At 45.4% G+C, this 18,629-nt stretch overlaps 3 protein-coding genes across 3 annotated transcripts in view; 2 read left to right on the plus strand and 1 right to left on the minus strand.

The window, feature by feature from the left end:
- LOC131284345 (uncharacterized) overlaps positions 1-7,588 on the plus strand; it is a 38,345-nt gene extending 30,757 nt beyond the window's left edge. The window contains 6 exon segments of the mRNA XM_058313204.1: positions 318-582; positions 4,032-4,126; positions 4,129-4,234; positions 4,302-4,328; positions 5,885-6,045; positions 6,113-7,588. Coding sequence (XP_058169187.1) covers positions 318-582; positions 4,032-4,126; positions 4,129-4,234; positions 4,302-4,328; positions 5,885-6,045; positions 6,113-6,858 — 1,400 coding nt within the window. The 3' untranslated portion in view covers positions 6,859-7,588.
- Positions 7,589-12,863: 5,275 nt separating this feature from the next.
- LOC131284356 (prolyl endopeptidase) lies at positions 12,864-16,302 on the minus strand. The gene is made up of 7 exons (XM_058313214.1): positions 15,920-16,302; positions 15,285-15,648; positions 14,799-15,212; positions 14,550-14,709; positions 13,789-14,477; positions 13,489-13,701; positions 12,864-13,404 (listed from the first exon to the last, which is right to left on the minus strand). Exons 1-7 carry the CDS (start codon positions 16,008-16,010, stop codon positions 13,008-13,010), a joined length of 2,328 nt encoding a protein of 775 aa, XP_058169197.1. The 5' UTR covers positions 16,011-16,302; the 3' UTR covers positions 12,864-13,007.
- A 186-nt stretch (positions 16,303-16,488) lies between these two features.
- On the plus strand, positions 16,489-18,589 carry LOC131284367 (tRNA-dihydrouridine(47) synthase [NAD(P)(+)]-like). Its single transcript, XM_058313225.1, has 4 exons — positions 16,489-16,535; positions 16,603-17,117; positions 17,189-18,413; positions 18,481-18,589. Exons 1-4 carry the CDS (start codon positions 16,504-16,506, stop codon positions 18,548-18,550), a joined length of 1,842 nt encoding a protein of 613 aa, XP_058169208.1. The 5' UTR covers positions 16,489-16,503; the 3' UTR covers positions 18,551-18,589.
- The last annotated feature ends 40 nt before the right edge of the window (positions 18,590-18,629 follow it).

Consider the following 18,629-nt stretch of genomic DNA (forward strand, 5'->3'; position numbering starts at 1 on the left):
TGGTTGTAGGGTTTTGTAATGTCAAATCGCTAACTTATAATCGAATTAAGATCTCCGTGCGATCAAACACGAGAAAGTTGCAAGCTCTGTTATCAATAACCTGAACTAACCATAGCACCACACTAATCCCAAGCCTGGCGATCTGATTTGTTTTCTTTCTCTTCCTACTCTTTTAATCTACTAACCTCACAATGTGCTGCGCTGGAAAAAATGCTTTTCTGTTTCATAAACGGGCACATCTTAACGATTGTAAATTGTTGGTTACTGGTGATGCTCCACACTCTCCACACACCCTCAAAACGGGACCGCGGAAACAGATGTAGAAACGTCCTCCAGTGTACACACGGCAGCAACAATCACTACGACCTCGAGCAGCAGTGCGGCCGCTGGTGGCGGGGTCGGTCTTGCCGGTGCTGCTTCCACCGGCGGTAAAGGGGGAACGGGCCCGGCCGGGTACGGCAAGGGGGCGGCCGGTGGTAGCAGCGCAACCGGTACGCCAACCAATATGCCACCGTTGAAAAAGAAAACGTCGGTCGTGAAGCAGAGCGTCCCTCCGCCGGTTCCACCGCGCGGTTCGCCAAAGTTCAACAAGGGCGGAACCGGTTCGGGACGGGGGGCTACGGGATCGCTTCCGAGCCAGTCCAGTGGCCACCGGGGACGCGGCTCCAGTGCAGGTGTGTTTGTGTGCGTTCGAGTGCGCATTTTGCCCCGTTGTTTTTGTTGTATTCTGTTGTTTTTTTTGTAGTTTTCCGTCGAAATGTAGTTTTTCCTCTATAGTAAATATCCTTTTGAATCCATAAATTCGCAACACACACACACAGTTTGTTGTTTCCGTAGGAATTCTATGTCGATTCTCTTTCACCACGTGTTTCTTTGTCTTCTGCACAGATTCGAGTATTGTGTTTGTGTTAAATGGAACTTTTTTTTTATTACAATCTGTTTACTTTCGGATTATTAAATTTTCTTTCTTTACTTGCAACATCTTTTCGAAAATTTGCATGAATTTGTTTCAAAAGTTTTCTCTTTCGATATTCAAAAGATTTTTTTTAAAGCTTTTTAAAGCAGTCGTTTTATGTTGTAGTTCACCCAAGAATATCATGCATTTTATACATTTATTGATTCACATCGTGATATGTTCGGATATCAATCCGACTGGATCCGACTAAAGTTTCACACGATAAAGCTATACCTTACCACCTCAAGCGTCTTTGGTTCTTCCCTCCCTCCTTTTGCTTGGTTTGTTAGTAAAAATGGGCAGATGGAAGGCAAACGGGCATGCAAGAAGGCGATAACGAAAAAAGGATACCGAATACCGAATTGGAAGGAAAACATTGGAGAAAAAAAATCTACTTTAGTGTCCTTCGCTCGTTTGCCTCCATCATCAAATACCCGCCCTGCTGGCCTGCTGGGGGCCTTGGCAAGCAGGATGCCAAAACGTAGCAAACTGAAAATCACCTTCCTTTGAATCACACACTGAAACACAATTCGTGCAGGTAAGAGACAACGGCGGACGGTGGCAACGGGTGGCCACCATCATCAGCGAACTGAAGGTGATCCCGTGCGAAGTGCCGGACTTGAGGTCAACCGGGATCATCTGCGGCCACAGTCGCGATCTCCCGGAATCCCCCGGATCCCGTCTAGGAATGCGCTCGACACGCTCCTGGAGAAAGATGCGGATGAACCGTGCCTGGTCAGTTCGCCAAACAAAGTGCTGAGCTGGCTCAGCAGCAACGACTTCCGCGTTTCGGAGAACGGAGATAATCTGTCCAACGATGAAGATGTTCGGGAGGACGATGTGATAAACGAGGAACCACCGGTCGCTGCTTCGGTAAAGGTACCGAAAGTGGTGGCCGTCAAGCGAAAATCACCCGTCGCCGAGAACAACCCGGCCACGACGAACGTTAAGGATGCTGCCAAATCGTTTGAAAGGCTTTCCAGTCGCAACGGTAGCGGATCATCGGTCCAGCAGATGATAAGGAACTTTGAGCGTACGGCGACGAAATCGGTTGCGGTCACGGTAGGCCGTTCCGAATCGATGTACTCGCGTGTACCCAGTAACTGCAGCTCTTCGAAAGCATTGGTCAGTCGCAACACAAAACCAACACTGCCGCTCACGATACCGATCATCAAGGAAACACTGGTTGAAGATGAAAACAACAACAACAGCTACTGTGCCGTTGCCGATGAGGAATGCCTGCGGAAAAACCAGCCACCGTTTGTGCCAACGGTGGACCGATCAGCGGTGGAGCGGAACGAGGAAGAAGATGACCGGCTGGTGCTGGCGAACTTAAAAAATGTCGTCAAAGCACGCCGGGAGCTGTTTGATCATGCGAGTTCGCCTTGCTCAACGCTGGAAAGAGCGCCACGTTTTATTCCAAACGGGCACATATCATTTCAAGCAAACAACACGTTACCGAAGAAGAAAACCTCTGGACCACCGCCGAAACCGAAGCAAACAAACCCAACGATAACCGCACGCCCTGGAAGACGACATACGGTTCGCGATCACGATGAAATCCAGCGAAGAATCGAGGAAATCGAAGCAGAAATTCGTCGTAACGAGGAACGACTCAACCGGATGCCCACAAACCATCAACACTCGCTGGAGGAAACGGATTTGCCGAGGACAACTGCGTACGGGGAAAACCATGTTCCGGTCGACAGGGAGGAGGAGCACGTCCTCCATGCACGCCCTTGTCGGAACGAAAGCTTTCTTTCGCGCCTGAAACCGAAAGCTCACCGCCACGATGTTCCCCGCCAAGACGCGCCGCATTCGCTGCGCCAGGAGGAAAAAGCATCCATCATCCGGCGCATCGGGCTGCCACTGGACGAAAATCATAACCTCGAAAGTTACCTCGAGCAGTTTAGCCTGGAAGGAGAGTTCGTTTAAATGCGCTGCTGGTTCCGGTTCTCCCTCGTCCGCTTTCCCTCTCTTCTTCCTCCCTTGTCGGTTCTTTCTCGTTAGATAATTCCCACCGATTCCCCGAAACCACCTTCTCTTCTTTAACCTTCCCGCTATCGCTCGCTTGCTCGCTACGCCTCTCCACACTGGCCGCTGGAGTAAATTGATGGCCACTGGCCGCTTGTTGACGCCTTTGACGCTTTGGTTATTGCTGTGGGTTTTCGATTGCGTACTGGTGTTTCTTTTTCCCCCTTCCGTGACTTTGGTTTTTCGCCTTTCGTTAAAATATAAAAATGACAAGATTTCCTTTCAGCGGAAATAGCTTCGGTTTATAGTTTTTCCTGAATAAGACAGAGATCCTCAATCAACCGCGTGTTTCTTTGCGCCTTTCTGCTCGTTTCCCCCCTTTTGTTGGTTCACCCACTAATTGCGCCATAGCGTTATTTCTCCCGTAATCCACTCCTTTGTACCGTTTATTATTTCTTTTCTTTATTTTAATGTACATAAATTGTCTGTAAAAAGTTTTCGTATTATTTACGTACAATGTAGGTAGGCTGGAAGTTTTGTCTGGAGCTACCATTTTTACTTAGTTTTGCATCGATTTTGTTCTTGTCCCATTGCGTTAAAATTATATGTTTGAACAAGAAAAGTCTGGGATAAGATAAGATCAGGATCCAGATCCAGGATTATGATGCGATCCAGTGACCAAGATTGGGATCGAGATCCAGAGACGGGATTCAGAATCATTCATCTATCCTCTGACATGGCATGGATGCGAATCGGATACGGAGAATCAATTTCAAGTGGGATTGGGATTGGCCAGATCTCATCCGTACCATGCACCACACAGTGTCAGTCGACTGGGAGCTTCGTTGGAACTTAGCAAATTATTTTTCCAATAGTGTTCTCTGGTGTATTTTATGTTGACTTGGTATCGCTTCCGTATTTTTTTTTTTTAACAAATGTAAAAGAACATAAACATGCAGCACACACACACACACCATTTTTGATTGTGTACCAGTCACAGAACCACACGCATTTATTTCGTCGCGTGCGAATTGCGCGGAATCGAGGCGGAAAAAAATATTGAAAACCTGACAAAACAAAACAACGAAAAAATCAAACTTAGACGCTTCGTATCTCGTATCTGGCTAGGCACATCTCCTTCCTGTTCTTCCACTCCTCCTCCCGCTTTTGACGACATCTCCGAGCACGGTAGCAGTAGCCATCGACACTCGTCGGACGACAAAACGGGCAGCAGCAGCGGAATCGGCAGCAGCGCCGGTCCCAGTGGCAGTGGTGGCGGCGGTGCCCACGGGGGTGGTGGCCTCGGTGATGGAGGAGGTGGCGGCCTCGGCGGTGGCGGTTCCGTCGATCGACGGAGCACTTCGTGTCGCAGTGATAACTACAAAGAAGACTCAATAAGGTATGTGCAAACCCACGGGGAGGAGGAATCGTTTTCCAATTCCGTCCCCTTTAGTCCACGCCCTTTGAGAAGGGGAGGGGGACATCCGTTTAGTTTTATGTTTTGTGACGATCGTTACCTTCTCTACCCGCTACCTCCTCGCTCCCTTTTTCTCTCGTTCTTGTGTACTGTGAGTTTTTCCAACTCCTTTCTCTCGATGTCTCGATCCTGCCTACCTTATTTCGTGAACCATTTCTTCTGTCGTCCCTTTCTTTGTCACTTTCTGAATCTTCTCGTTGAACGCTCTCTAGCTTGGTGTGTTCTGTGTCTACTCTCCGATCAATTGGTTGTTTTGCATTTCTAGATAGTATGATTTTCCTTTTTGATTCAATTGTTATTTTTCATCTCGACTTTCCTTTAAACTGCTGTATGCATACGAACGAGCTTTTTTTATATTTCATGCAACGTTGTAGGTACTACTTCCTAAATTTATGGAATCGCATGAAACTGTTTCTCGTTGACTCATTCGTTATTCAGTATATTTTCGTGCTCGTATTTGAAAGTAAATCGAAGAAAAGAAGTGAGAAAATGGTCGGAGTCAAACAAAATGCTGGATGTGAAATTGAACCAATCGAATAACAGAAACATAAAGCAAACATCTCTCAAAAAAACATATTGGAACAACTCCAAAGATCTTTTTCTGTACCTTTTTCCAGCAATTTGGATTGTTTTTGCCCCTGGACAAACGGTATCATTATCTAGCATGTTCTTGAGTGTTTTAATTTGTCCATTTCGTTTCGTTTTCCCATGCCTGTGTTGTATGTTACCTTTATTCACCACAACTACTAATAATTTCGTGCTAACCGTTACTGTTTTCATGTTTTACTCTCTACTTTTCGTTCAGTTATCGATCGAAACATCAATTGATCATCCATATTTTTCTTTCAAAGAACTCTGCTTAGAGAATGCATGGTGAGCAGCTAATATCCTGTTGTTTTTTTTTTTTTTCTAAACTTTGTGACCGTTTTTCGTTTGTTTTCTAGTGGCTGTGCGATCGTCTAACACGGTTTTGTGCGCTCTTCGTTAGCTTCATACGAGGGCAGTACAGAACCACCAAATGTTTGTTGTTTTGGAATGGAATGAAATTTCAATTTGCGTTCTTTTAATTCTCTTAGCATCGCCTACAACATATTATCTTATATGTTTATTTATATTTCTTCTTTTTCTTTTTTTTCTCTCTCTTTCTATATCCTCATGGATGCTCCATCCTCATGGCTTGTACTACGCCTCCTGCCTGTCCATGTCGCCAATGCATCAACGTACCATGAACCTCCTACCCTCACGCACATGAAATCTGTCCCCTGTCGCGGAATGTGTTTGTGTGTGTGTGTGTGTATTTGTTTGCGGAATGCTGCTACAATTTTCCGCATCCATTCACCATCATTACCATCTGCCGCCTCATACCGGTGCACCACCTCCCATGACTGTCCGGCACACACCCACAACCCATGTTGATACCCATGTTGATTTCTAAATTGTTCAAATTCAACAAACGACCAACAATGGACGAAAAGCAGTATATCAGAAATAAGATTAGAAAGTCATTTAGCAGTCGAATCATCATCCAATAGCAATTACGGCTCCAGAGGAGCCCTAGCATCGGTCGAAGGATCGACCCCCACGTGGACTGAGGGAACGCCCAGCTTTACGGATTCGAGCTCGAGCGGTGATATTGGAAGTGAGTGTTACCGCTGGCACGCCGATGTGTTGGGCGAAACTAAAACATGTCCTATTTCATTCGCCAGCATTCTCAGGCCATTCGTCTCCCATGTCGGACCGGGACCGCCACAAGCCCACGGTCGAGAAGGCGCTGAACTCGCTCACATCGGAAATGGTAAGCTTTTCCAAGATACACCAGCTTCATCATCACCATCATCACCACCACCAGTACCAGTACTCCTCCTCCACCTCATCGGTGTCGTCCGCTTCGGGGCACCAAAATGGCAGCCACGGCATCATCAACATCAACAGCAGCAGCCTGGGCCGGAAGCCGCACCAGCAGCAGCACCAGCTGCACAAGCAAGTGATCTATGTGAAGAACAGCAGCTGTTCCAGCATTGACCAATCGGTGCACATAGGTGGGGTTAGCGGAGCGAACGGTGTTGGTGGTAGTGGTGGTGGTGGTGCTGGTGTTAGTGGTAATGGGGTCCTGATAAGGGCAGAAACCGGTAGTGGCCGCAGCAGCCCGCTGGTAATGATTCGGCGCACGACATCGACGAAGGTGAGCGAAAGTACCACCTCGTTCGAAATGGGCGAGCCGCACGCCGCACCAACAACCGGTGGCACGTCCTCTTCCCGGCGATCCTCGCCAATCCTAACCACCGGCACGATCGCACACCACCACCTACACGATCGTGCAAACGGGAAAGGCGATTCGTCGCTGACCGATAGCCAAGAGGAGGGAGCCGAAGCTGGTGGTAGCAGCAATGGTTCGCTCACCGAAACCGATCGCAATGCTCTACGGGAAGCCCGGGATGAGAAAAATATCTAGTCCTTCGGAGGAGTAGATGCGCGACACTTCATATTCGATTCCGACGTACAGCGCTGAGCGGGATTAACTTTACTGTTCAAACCGTGCCGTTCGTTACCCACAACGTTTGATTCTTCTATTTGACTGGTCGGCCACACTGTGCAGACTAGCCTACAATATTCCATTCCTCGTGAGAATGTGCTCCGAACCGGGGGCGGGGGCAGGGGCTTCGATGCGCTATTGTATAGATAGATTTGTGACAATGTGATTTAGTTTATGTATGTATTTATTATTTATCATCATCACCAAAACGAACGGGGCTTTAGCGCAAGGGTCAGGTACCGCGCCTACCGGGATTAGCCCTGCTTGACTATGATTGGCCCTGCTGGCATTAGCAAAATACTATTGAACTATAACGAATCCGGGTAGGGAGGGTGTATATTTTGTTTTTCATAGTTAGATATTCTTTTAGCATTTGTGTATATTTGTCTAGCGGAGAGGGAAAAGTGGCAGATTGATAGCATTCTAAAAGAATCACCGATAAGAAGCCAAGTGGACCGTTCCAAAATGTTATTCGCTACAATAAAAGCCACCATTCGCATTCCGAGGGTGGTTAGGAACAACGTTTTCCTCGATTTGGGGAAAAATGTCTTGTCGGGTTTTCGATGTATAAGCTACATCACAGGTTTGTTAGAATTGGCATCGGAAGCCATCGGTGGAATAAAGAAAACAGCTAGCGAACAAATTATCAGAACCTTCACCCCGTCTCGTGGAAAACGCAGCGCGTGAAGTTCTTTTATTGATTGCGATCTACTATCATTTTCTGGGAGTAGTAATAATGAAGAAAACAAGAACAAAAGATATTCGCGTGAGCCAATGGTTGGTTATTAATTAAATCTTACTTTTTAAAAACATAGGTACGCATAGGACCAAATGTCAAAACAAAAGAAAATTGCATATACTCCACTTACATAATTCACCTGGTAGCCTAAACCTGGGACCGTTGGGGTCGCTTTGTTTTTGTTTACCTTGTATGTCGGATCTGTGCCGCAAATCGATCGGATCTGATTTAATTTAAACGCTGCTCGTCACGTGCTTCGTTCGTTTTCGTACCACGGTATCGAGGGAAAATTTGTGTGTACATTTTTTTTCCATAAGAATGCCGCATTCTCGATGGCGAGCGTATATCAGTAAAAAGCAGACAGAAAGACGCGGGAGGGCATCTTTTCACGCTTCAGAAAAGAGAGAGAGGATACGTCAAATATACGTATAATTTAGCAAACCTACAACAGTACGGTAGTGTACTGTTTAACGTAAGTCATATAAAAGTATCGTCGGTGTACAGTGGAGGTGTTTGTTACCTTCCAAATAGGAAACGGAACATGATAATGCTGCAGATAGTAATTGTCGTAGTCTATTCTCCCCTTTGTTTTTCGCTCGACATGGATTTTTTATTTATTATATTCTTATATACTAGTAGGCATTATACTTTAGTTATCAACTACGATTATATACTTTTGTTAGTAACAGAGACACATACTATGCATATTATTATTTAGTAAATAAACGAATCAGATTTGCGAAGCCACGTGCTCTGCGGTACACATAAATCAAAACTCCAGCAATTGACTAGCATTTCAATGGTTATTTTATGAATTTTGTTTTTTTTTTATTTTAAACAAAGTCTTCTACAACTATTTTTCTTGCGTAAGTCATTTATATTTTCTACTATATTCAGTCGATTTAACATAACCCATTTTTTTCATAATTATTCAACCAATAATAATTCTGCACCGTTTTTCGACTATGTAGCGTTTTTGAAAAGCTCAAAAAGCTGTTTAACATCAAGGAAACTGTATTTTTCTAACGCCACTAGCAAAATCATACTAACCGCTGTTGCTGATGCTGCTGCTGCTGCTGTTGCTACTGCTGTTGCTGTCACTTCCGCTAACATTCATTGTAAATGATCCATCTCTTCTTTATCTTCTCTCCTTTACTTCCGTATCATCCATCAAATTGTGTGCTACTAACGGGCTAACAAATGCGAACGAACTTTCTTCGAATCAAACATGTTATGTTATATCCATCGTGTGATCAACAATTCTGCTCGGCCTGTTAAACCGTACCGTCATCCTGCGTGGTGGAAAACTGCGGCGATCGCGCGTGCTGCCCTAATTCTGCCTGCCAAAAATCATTACATCCCGTGCCATCGCCTCAATTAAATCACGCCATTTTTCGCTTGTACAGGAGAACTTACGATATCAAGTAGATTACGATTACAACTAATTTTTAGCAAGTCAATGTCGACGGCGAGGACGGCTTTTGTTTAGCCTAGTAGTTTGTTCTCGCTCTCTCTAATAAAGCAATCGGATCGGAACAGATGCTAGTTCTGGCGTCGAGCAAAATAAACGGTCCTACGGGGGATGTAAATATGTAACAAACTGAAACGGGAAGAACTAACGGACTGAGGACAAAATCAATCGAACACTGGAGAAAGGATTATTCTACAGCCATATTGGTAGCTAATATACAACAATATCGAGCCAACCGAAACCGAGCCGGCTGGAAATACGTACTCTTTGGGAGCGAAGGTGTAACATAATCAAAAACAAAACTAGAAACACACTCTTATTTCTCGGTTAACGAGTTAAATCGAAAGGCAGTAGAGTTGCCTCAGGAGGCAACCTAAGAACACTTGCCAGCCCCCCTCGACACTATTACGTACTGGAGGGACCGGGTTAGCGCAGAACGAAATATTACGCTGTTAATAATCACTATTTCCTAGTTCCTTCCCTGCTAGAGCGCCGCGTGCTCCCACGTGCTTCCATTTCTGTTCCACTCGATAGGCGATCGATTCTGGGTTGGATGAACCGGATGACCGCCCCTGAAAAGATGTGGTCGGTATGTATTGCGTTGGCGGTGTAGAGAACCGTGATCGAAAACGCTAGAATCCAAATCATCATAGAACGTGGAATAGTAATATCTATAGTCAGTTAGCCCTCACTATATCGTTATACACGAATGCATATACAGCGTTACTTGTGTCGTTACTTTTCTTCTCTCACTATCACGATAGCAAATCATATACCTTAGCCCCTACCGGAAACCAATGCCAGAATCGCCAACGTAGAACGTTAGCTTTTCAACGAGCGATGGTATTGCGTGGACACATTGTTATAATGTAAAATATAATTCAACCAAAAAAAAACGAGTGAAAGTACGTGCTGAGGGCAGCTAAATCAGGGCTTCGGGTGGGTTAAGAGAAAGGATAAGCAAAATCATTAGACTTCGTACTAGACTTACGGTCGGATAAGCCAGGAAAGTTTACTTAAAAGCGACGAGTTTATTTAAAACTATTACCGTTCACCGTTCTAAAAACATTACAGTTTCCTTTACTTTCTTTGAGGTTTTTTAAAAATTTATTTGAATACGTCAAACATAAAATGAGAGGATAGGTCGGTATGTGAAAGGTTGTAAGCAGTAGGAAAAGAAGAAGGGAAGTAAAAAGGTGGAAGGTGGAAGTTGGTTATCAAAACAATAAGTACATTATAAGCAAATTGTATAGCCTAGTATCGAGTAGAGCAGAATATTGCTACCAGTTAAACAAAGTGAATATTTAAAGAAAAACCAAACATACCATCAACATATGAATCATGCAAAACCACATACATACACTATAGGTGTAAACGATGTCATTAAGCTACACACATCCGCCAAAATCAAACGAAGAAAGGAAGGTGGAAGTGTATATACATACATATATCATCATGTAACATGTAAAGTTATCACGTTTAAACCACACAAGAGACTGGGCGCCCCCATGTCGCCCGAGAATGCCGTGTGCAAATATCGAGTCTCATTAAACCGCATTATTAGGGGGTCGCTAGTTGAACGATATATAAATGTTATTATAAAATAGTTACGAAAAACCAGCCCGGGATATTCCTACGATGCGTATCTAATCGTAGGTTATACTGAATTACATTGGACCGAACGTGGGCGCTAAATAAGACAAAGCAAACAGACCACAAATGCCACTCTCTAAACCGTTTGTATTTTATTTACGTTTTGGTTAATTGTGTAGTGCTTTTGAAATATATGTTCAGATCAACAGAAAATCATCATTTTCTCGAACAGAAAAACAAAAGAATTTCATGCAACTTTCAACGGCATAATCGGCTGCTTGTGATATGTTACAGCACTAAAACAGACCAAACGCAGACCACTGGCCTTAAGTATCATCCAGGTCGGCAAAGCTAATTTTCTATCGTTTACACCTTTTTTCGTACACGTCTTAAAATTGCTTCAGCAGCAAGCCCAAACGTACATCGGTTCGGATATACTCGTTACATGCAAATAGATTATACAAAATATTAAATTACATTCACTACCCAAAACGAAAACATCCTCCATACCGCATCGGACATTTGGGAGAAAACACTTCTTATAGATAGATAGAGAATCCATAAAGCGATGGGAAAATCAAATTACATTTACGAATAAAGTAAATACAACGTAATATACAGTTCAGTAAGGTTCAGGTTTTTCCAAGCATTTTTTAACGTGGGGAATTTTTCGTTTTTCATTTGAATATGTCTTAATTCTTGTTTAGTTGAATGAAGCTGAAATCTTGGAGGTCCGTTAACGGTGAAAATATGTGTTCGTTCCTCTTTTTCACCTCTGCCACTTAAAGTAAACCAAACTAATCAAAAGCAGAAAATGATGCGAGAACAGAAATAAAACAAATGGACAAACCGAATGGGGGAAAACATTTAGACGACCAATAATAGGCAATAGTTTTTCTCAACCTTCCAGCAGTGAGACTGTTTGGAGAGGATCGTAATACCCAACAAGTGGAAACTGGCAATGCAAGCGTAACTGACCTTTAAACACGAAAGTACGCGTCAGCGTTGCTGTTGTCGCCCATTTCGGCCAATATGTTTAACCCTCCGAAAGAACGTGCCCAATCTGGAGCAAAGCTACGGGGCTACCCGCCCATACTCACTCCTCAAACTGGCCACTGAAAGCAGCTCAATATACAGACATTCATTTTTTCATTTACATCATCATCGTTCAAGCCATATACAGCCCGTATAAGAATACAGTTTAAAATAGTTCACTATGTATGTATGACCGGAACCGGATTGTCAGACATGGAGATGCCTCGGGAGGATGGAAGTTGCGAAAAGCACGGGAAACACACAATAAAAAGACAAACACCTAGTAATCAAGCAAAGTAAAACAAACAAAAAAAGGAAAATTATACACACAAATCATATATGAACTGAATGCAACAATCGGAGTTGAGGACGGAAGACAAATGCGTGTAATTACAAGAATTTCCAATGGCGATTCGAAATATACCGAAAAAAAAAACTATCGATATTTCGTGGGGATGTGTTCTGATTAATTGTGCTTCAACTAACATTTTATTTCTGGTTTTAATGGTGTCGGGTTGTTAGCTTTGTTCGTTCATTTTGTTAATATTCCCAGCATCATTTTCCGATCTGTTATTTTTCACATTTTCTCATAATCGTAGAATGATTTTGTTCTTTTTCATTGCAGACGCACCTGTAGCCGTAGCTGTATAGATAGTAAATTAACTAATTTTCCGTGGTAGTCTTAGCAAAAGTTTTTCATTTATTTATTTGTTGGTTTTAGTTGATTCAAATTCATTTGTAAAAAAAAGTTGGATAATTTGGATCAGAGGGACATAGTCATACTTTTTACTCATGGATAATGGTGCAATATATAGCAAATATATATACATAAATATGGTGTCACACATTTCATTTAAAAACATACAAAGACGAACACTTTTTTCAAACATTTCATTGTAAACAATTTGTTTATTTTGCGCATAAACCATAGGCGAATGTAATTAATAGCTTTAAAAGGAAGCATCACGTAGCCTGCCAATGCTCGAGCATCCGCCGCATGCTACAAAATGTGATTGCTGAACGAAGGGATACTATTTCCGAAATTAACATTTCCCGCCATTTTCTCGTAGGACTCCTCTTTCCCATAAAATGGGCGATACTGAATGCAAGCTTACACACAACACACACATTCACACAATACGTTTTTTAATCTCCTATACTGTATTTGACTCGAGCGCAGGAGTGGATCGTTATCCGGGATTGTTTGTTTCCTTTCGAAGTTTTGTTGAATTAGAACGACAACTTCAGCCCGAGCGTTTTGTACATGAACGTCAGGATGTCGGTCGCTTCTTCGATTTTCTTCGCCGTCGGTTTACCCATGCCATGGCCAGCCTTGCTGTAGACGCGCAACAACAGCGGGTTCTTTTGGTGTTCGCAGTCTTTCACGGCCTGATGAAGGGCCGCCATGAACTTGAGCGAGTGAAGCGGACTAACGCGATCGTCGTGGTCGGCGGTCAGCACGAGCGTCGCCGGATACTGTTCCTTCTCGGTGGTGGGCGTGCGCACATTGTGCAGTGGCGAGTAGCGCAGCAGATTCTCGAAGTGGTCCTTCTCGTTGAGATCGCCGTAATCGGACACCCAGGCACGTCCTATCGTGAACTTGTGGAAGCGCAACATATCCATTACACTGTATGGGGAGATGGAGAGATACATCGTAGTACACCATGGCGATAAGAAACAGCCTACTCAGAGATCACGCACAAACACTTACCCAACTTGCGCGATGGCAGCACCGAAAAGATCTGGCCGTTGGTTGATACACGCACCCACGAGCAGGCCTCCGTTTGAACCACCCTGGATGGCGATCTTTTCATGGCGCGTGTACTCATGCTCCACCAGAAACTGAGCGGCATACTGGAAGTCGTCGAACACGTTCTGTTTCTTCAGAAGCCGACCAGCATTATGCCATCTTTCACCGTATTCTCTGATGCATAAGAAAAAAAAACAGCATGAAATGGAGTCGTATCAGCAAACGAACATTGTCGTTGTATCTTCACGATAACACACTTACCCTCCACCACGAATGTTCGGGTACGCGAGAATTCCATCGAACGAATCGATAAACACCAGTCCCGTGATGCTAAACGACGGCTGCACGCAGATATTGAATCCTCCATAACCGTACAGCAGACACGGTTTGTGTTCCTTTGTGTCCTGTCGGCGCTGCACTATAAACATCGGGATCTTTTCGCCATCCTTGCTGTGGTAGAACACCTGCTCCACCGTGTACTGGCTGTTATCGAAGTCCTCGATCTTTACCTCACGGAAGATGGTCGGTTTCATTACCGCTTCGGCGGATCCTTCCTTCGACTCCTCCTTGGCGGCGCCACTACCCTCAAAGTCATAGTGGTAGATGATACCGGGTGTCAGGAAGGAAACGAAGTGATAGAAAATTTCCGAGTACTTCTTCTTCCCGCTGAACCCAACCACGGTACCGATGTCGAGCGGAAACTTGGACACGAACGCGCCATCGGCTAGGCTGTGCACCTGGAGCAGCGACTTCACGTCATCGATGTACCCGAGCACGATCCGATCCTTGTTGACGCACGTCGTCCAATCGAGCACATTCTTCGGATGCTCGGCGACGAGCGTTTTCCAGTGCTCCATGGCCGGCTGGTCAAAGTCAATGTTCACGATCCGATAGTTCGGGGCGCCCTTGTTCGTGCGGAACGAGAAAATGCTACCCTCGTTGGTAACGTACTGTAATAAGAGGGAACAGGAATAAAATTAAACCATCGCTAGAGTTTGCCCTCATGCGTGTTCTTCACTTACATCGTAGTCACTATCGAACTCGGTGACCACCTTGACAAAGTCGAGCTTCGATTCAAGGTTGCCAGCCTTCTCCAGGTTGCTAAAGTACAGCAGCATATCCTTGCAACCCTTCATGATGAAAAGCATCAGATACTTGCCACAATCCGAAACCTCCGGCATCCTAAAAAAACGAACGATGAAATATATCGAAGAACCGAGTGATGCTGTTCAGACATGTTAAAATTAATAAACCGTTTTGCTACTACTTACAATCGCCACGATGGCTCTTCGGGAAACTCCGCGATCAGCACGTCCTTGTCCTGGGATTCGCCAACCCGATGGTAGTACAGCTTTTGATTTTCATTCGCCGCCGTCTCGGAACCGTCCGCCTTCCCATCGACGGCCGGGTAGCGCGCGTAAAAGAAACCCTTGTGGTCCTTCGTCCAGGAGGCCGTCACGAACTTGGTGTGCTCGATAGTTTCCGGGAAGTCCTCGCCGGTCTCGACGTTGCGGATCTTCAGCTTGGTCCAATCGGAACCGCTCTGACTGAGTCCGTACGCGTACAGCTGGCCATCGTCCGAGAAGCGCGACCCGACGAGCGCAATCGTACCATCGGTGGACAGCGTGTTCGGATCGAGAAACACTCTCGGTTCACCGTCAAGCTTATCCTGGACGTAAAGGACACTGAAACATTGGAGTGTTTAGAAGGCTAAAATATTGGTCTTTAGAACTCGGTAGAGGTCGTGTAATACTCACTCCTGATTCTGCAGCCCCGTGTTCATGAAGAAGAAATATTTATTGCCGTGCTTGAAGGGGCACGAGTACTTCGGGTAGTTCCACCGTTTCCGCAGCTTCTCATTCAGCTTCTTCCACTCCGGGCACGTATCGAGAAAAGGTTTCGATATTTCATTCTGCTTCTCGACGTACGCCTGAGTTTCCTCCGCATCCGGATCCTCCAGCCAACGGTAAGGATCGGCGATCTTTACGCCATGGAACTCGTCCACCACCGACTCATCACGGCGCGCCTCCGGATAGTTGAACCGGGTTGCTTCGGACGAGGCTGCTTCGGGCATAGCAAGGCGACCGTACTTAGTTCTCCGGAAAACGCTGGTAATGGGCCCTTTGAGAAAGGAAAGAAAAAACTTTCACTTTCTTTGATTTATTTTCTTATCAGCTAGAAAGTGAACCATTCTGTTTTTTCACATCCAACAAAGCAACCGACCGGAAAGCCGGTCGATCAATCAATAACAACAAAACGTAACGTTAAAGCACTACAAAACGCGCGTAGTCTTGAGACCTACAGACCTAGTTCTTACGTGGAACACGTAAGTACCGTTGCACCGAGTTTTCAGACTCCCGCCTTTCCCCCCCACCTTGCCACCAATACCTACCGCTCTGTTTAGCAGCTGCTAGCGCCGATGAAGCTTGTTTCGTAAGGACGATTCTACAGCTACGTACAATCAGTGGGCCCAAACTGTGCATACACTTGTTATTTTCCGATGGTTCAAACAAAACTTCCCTGTGATCTTTTCAGTAGATCAGAATGATCAGCACCCGCTTTTCAACGACTTGACTAGAGAACAGCGAACGCGCGCGCAATACGCCAAATCATACACTGAAATGCTCTAAAAGAAGAATCGCCGCTTATCGCGATAAGAGGTTGTTTGATGTGGCGATTTAAAGCCGATGGGTTCACCGCACGGATGTCTTCTATGTACCGAAGCGGCAAGAAGTGATAAAGTTTATTAAAATGACTTTCAAGATTGCAATTGTACTGAAGTCCGGACCAAAGTACCTGGGCATACGAAGGTAGCGGTGTACTAGAGTAAAGTGACAGTTTTCGGCTTGACGTAAAGCACGTGCTCAACAAACGTCAAATATCAAATTGATAACAAATCTCACTAGTCGGTCTCGTTGCTAAGTTAGTTCAGTTAAATTACCGAATTTAGGGAAGCAAAAGTCTATCTACGTAAAAATGGATGATGGAATATGTCATATAAAGGCAGAGTAAGTAAATAAGGCCACGGTGAAATGGATACATCTTGGATTAACAGTATACTATCCACTGCAAAAGGTACCTCATTCCTCGTGTCGTCGTTGAGAAGCCGGTGGAATCGGCAGAAAACCCCACTAATGGTGGAAACGAAATCCTAGCTGCCGAAGCAAAGGAGAATGAAACCAGTGAACCTCCGGAAAAAAGGGGCCGTTTCGATGAGCATCCAGACGGGCGGAAACGACACGACAAAAAGAAAAAGAACCGTGGGCAGAACAAAGCGCGCCAACTACCTTTCAAGCAGGACGATGCACTGAGACTTTGCAAATCGCTGCTGGATGGCAACATACCCGAAGGCGAGGGGAAAAAGTGCCAAAACGCAAACTGTCGGTTTTCGCACGACGTGGATAAGTTCCTCCAGCTGAAGCCAAAGGACATCGACGGCAAGTGCTACATCTACTCGACTAAAGGGTACTGTAACTTTGGCGTTACGTGCCGCTTCGCCGGGGGACACCTGGACGAAAACAATCGTAATGTATATCCACCCGACTATAAGGCGGACAATTCGATGCTCGTTTCGACGTGGCTTAGCACAGGTAAGTAGGATGGAAATGATTGATGTGTGGTTTGTTCGTAGTTTTTAATGTGCGCCAACTATCGTCCACAGATCTACAACATATTTTGCGCAAGAAGAAATATGATTTCTCCAAATCCACCAAGATTGTCAAAAAATTTGAGAAGCTACAGCAGGACGAAAAACCCGATAAGTCGAAATCTGACGAACAAGCAGCAAATGGGGACGAAGAGAATGCGGAAGAACCGAAGGAGGAAAGCAAACCAACGGGACCTGTAACCGACGAAGATCTCATTAAGCTTCGTAGTGCGGAACGGAAGCACATTGATTTTCGAGACAAGCTCTATCTAAGCCCACTTACAACCGTGGGAAATCTACCTTTTAGGAGGATCTGCAAGGAGTATGGCGTCGATATAACGTGTGGTGAGATGGCCTGTGCCATCCCTATCATAAACGGTGCGACGCAAGAGTGGGCCCTCACCAAACGACACGCAAGTGAAGACCTCTTCGGAGTGCAACTGTGCGGCCACAAGCCCCAGCTGGTAACGTACGCGGCCCAGATCATCGCTGAAAAAGCCGACATCGATTTTATCGATCTTAACATCGGTTGTCCGATCGATTTGATCTTCAACCAGGGTGGAGGCAGTGCTCTACTGCGCCGCCAGAACGTACTCCAAGTGATGGTGCAGAGCTGCTCGAGGGTTCTCGCGGACTACGGGAAGGAGTTCACCGTTAAAACGCGCATGGGCATCTACAACAACAAGCTCATCGCACACGAGATCGTACCGAAGTTTGAAGAATGGGGTGCCAGTTTAATAACGATACATGGCCGCACGAAGGAACAGCGTTACACCAAGCGGGCCGACTGGGAATACCTCCAACGATGTGCCGCGCAGGCCACCTCCGTGCCGGTCTACGGCAATGGTGACATTTTCTGCTACAACGATTACGAGCACATCCGCGAGAAGTGTCCCAACATTTCGGGCGTCATGGTGGGACGTGGGGCGCTCATCAAACCGTGGCTCTTCCGCGAGATCAAGGAACGGAAGAACCTCGACCCGTCCAGCAGCGAGCGGTTTGACATGTTGAAACGCTACGTAAACTACGGCCTGGAGCACTGGGGAAGCGATACGAAGGGAGTGGAAAACACGCGTCGTTTCCTGCTCGAATGGCAGTCGTTCCTTTACCGGTACGTGCCGTACGGTCTACTCGAGCGGCCACCGCAGCGTATCAATGAACGTCCGGAAGGGTACCGTGGTCGGGACGACCTGGAGACTCTGATGGCATCACCTAACTGCAATGATTGGGTTAAGCTAAGGTAAGATTCGGAACGCATGTAACTGTGTATAGAGCTCAATCAAAGTAAACCTTTTTCTTTCGTATAGTGAAATGCTGCTTGGTCCCGTACCGGATGGGTTCAATTTCGTCCCAAAACATAAAGCTAATGCCTACTAAAGACGGACCGACGGTGTAGAAAAGGTAAGCAGACTTTCTCAAACCTTAAAAAGTTTCCAACACACCGTGAAACCAAACA

Source organism: Anopheles ziemanni, chromosome 2 (assembly GCF_943734765.1).
Source record: "Anopheles ziemanni chromosome 2, idAnoZiCoDA_A2_x.2, whole genome shotgun sequence".
Classification (NCBI taxonomy): Eukaryota; Metazoa; Arthropoda; class Insecta; order Diptera; family Culicidae; genus Anopheles; species Anopheles ziemanni.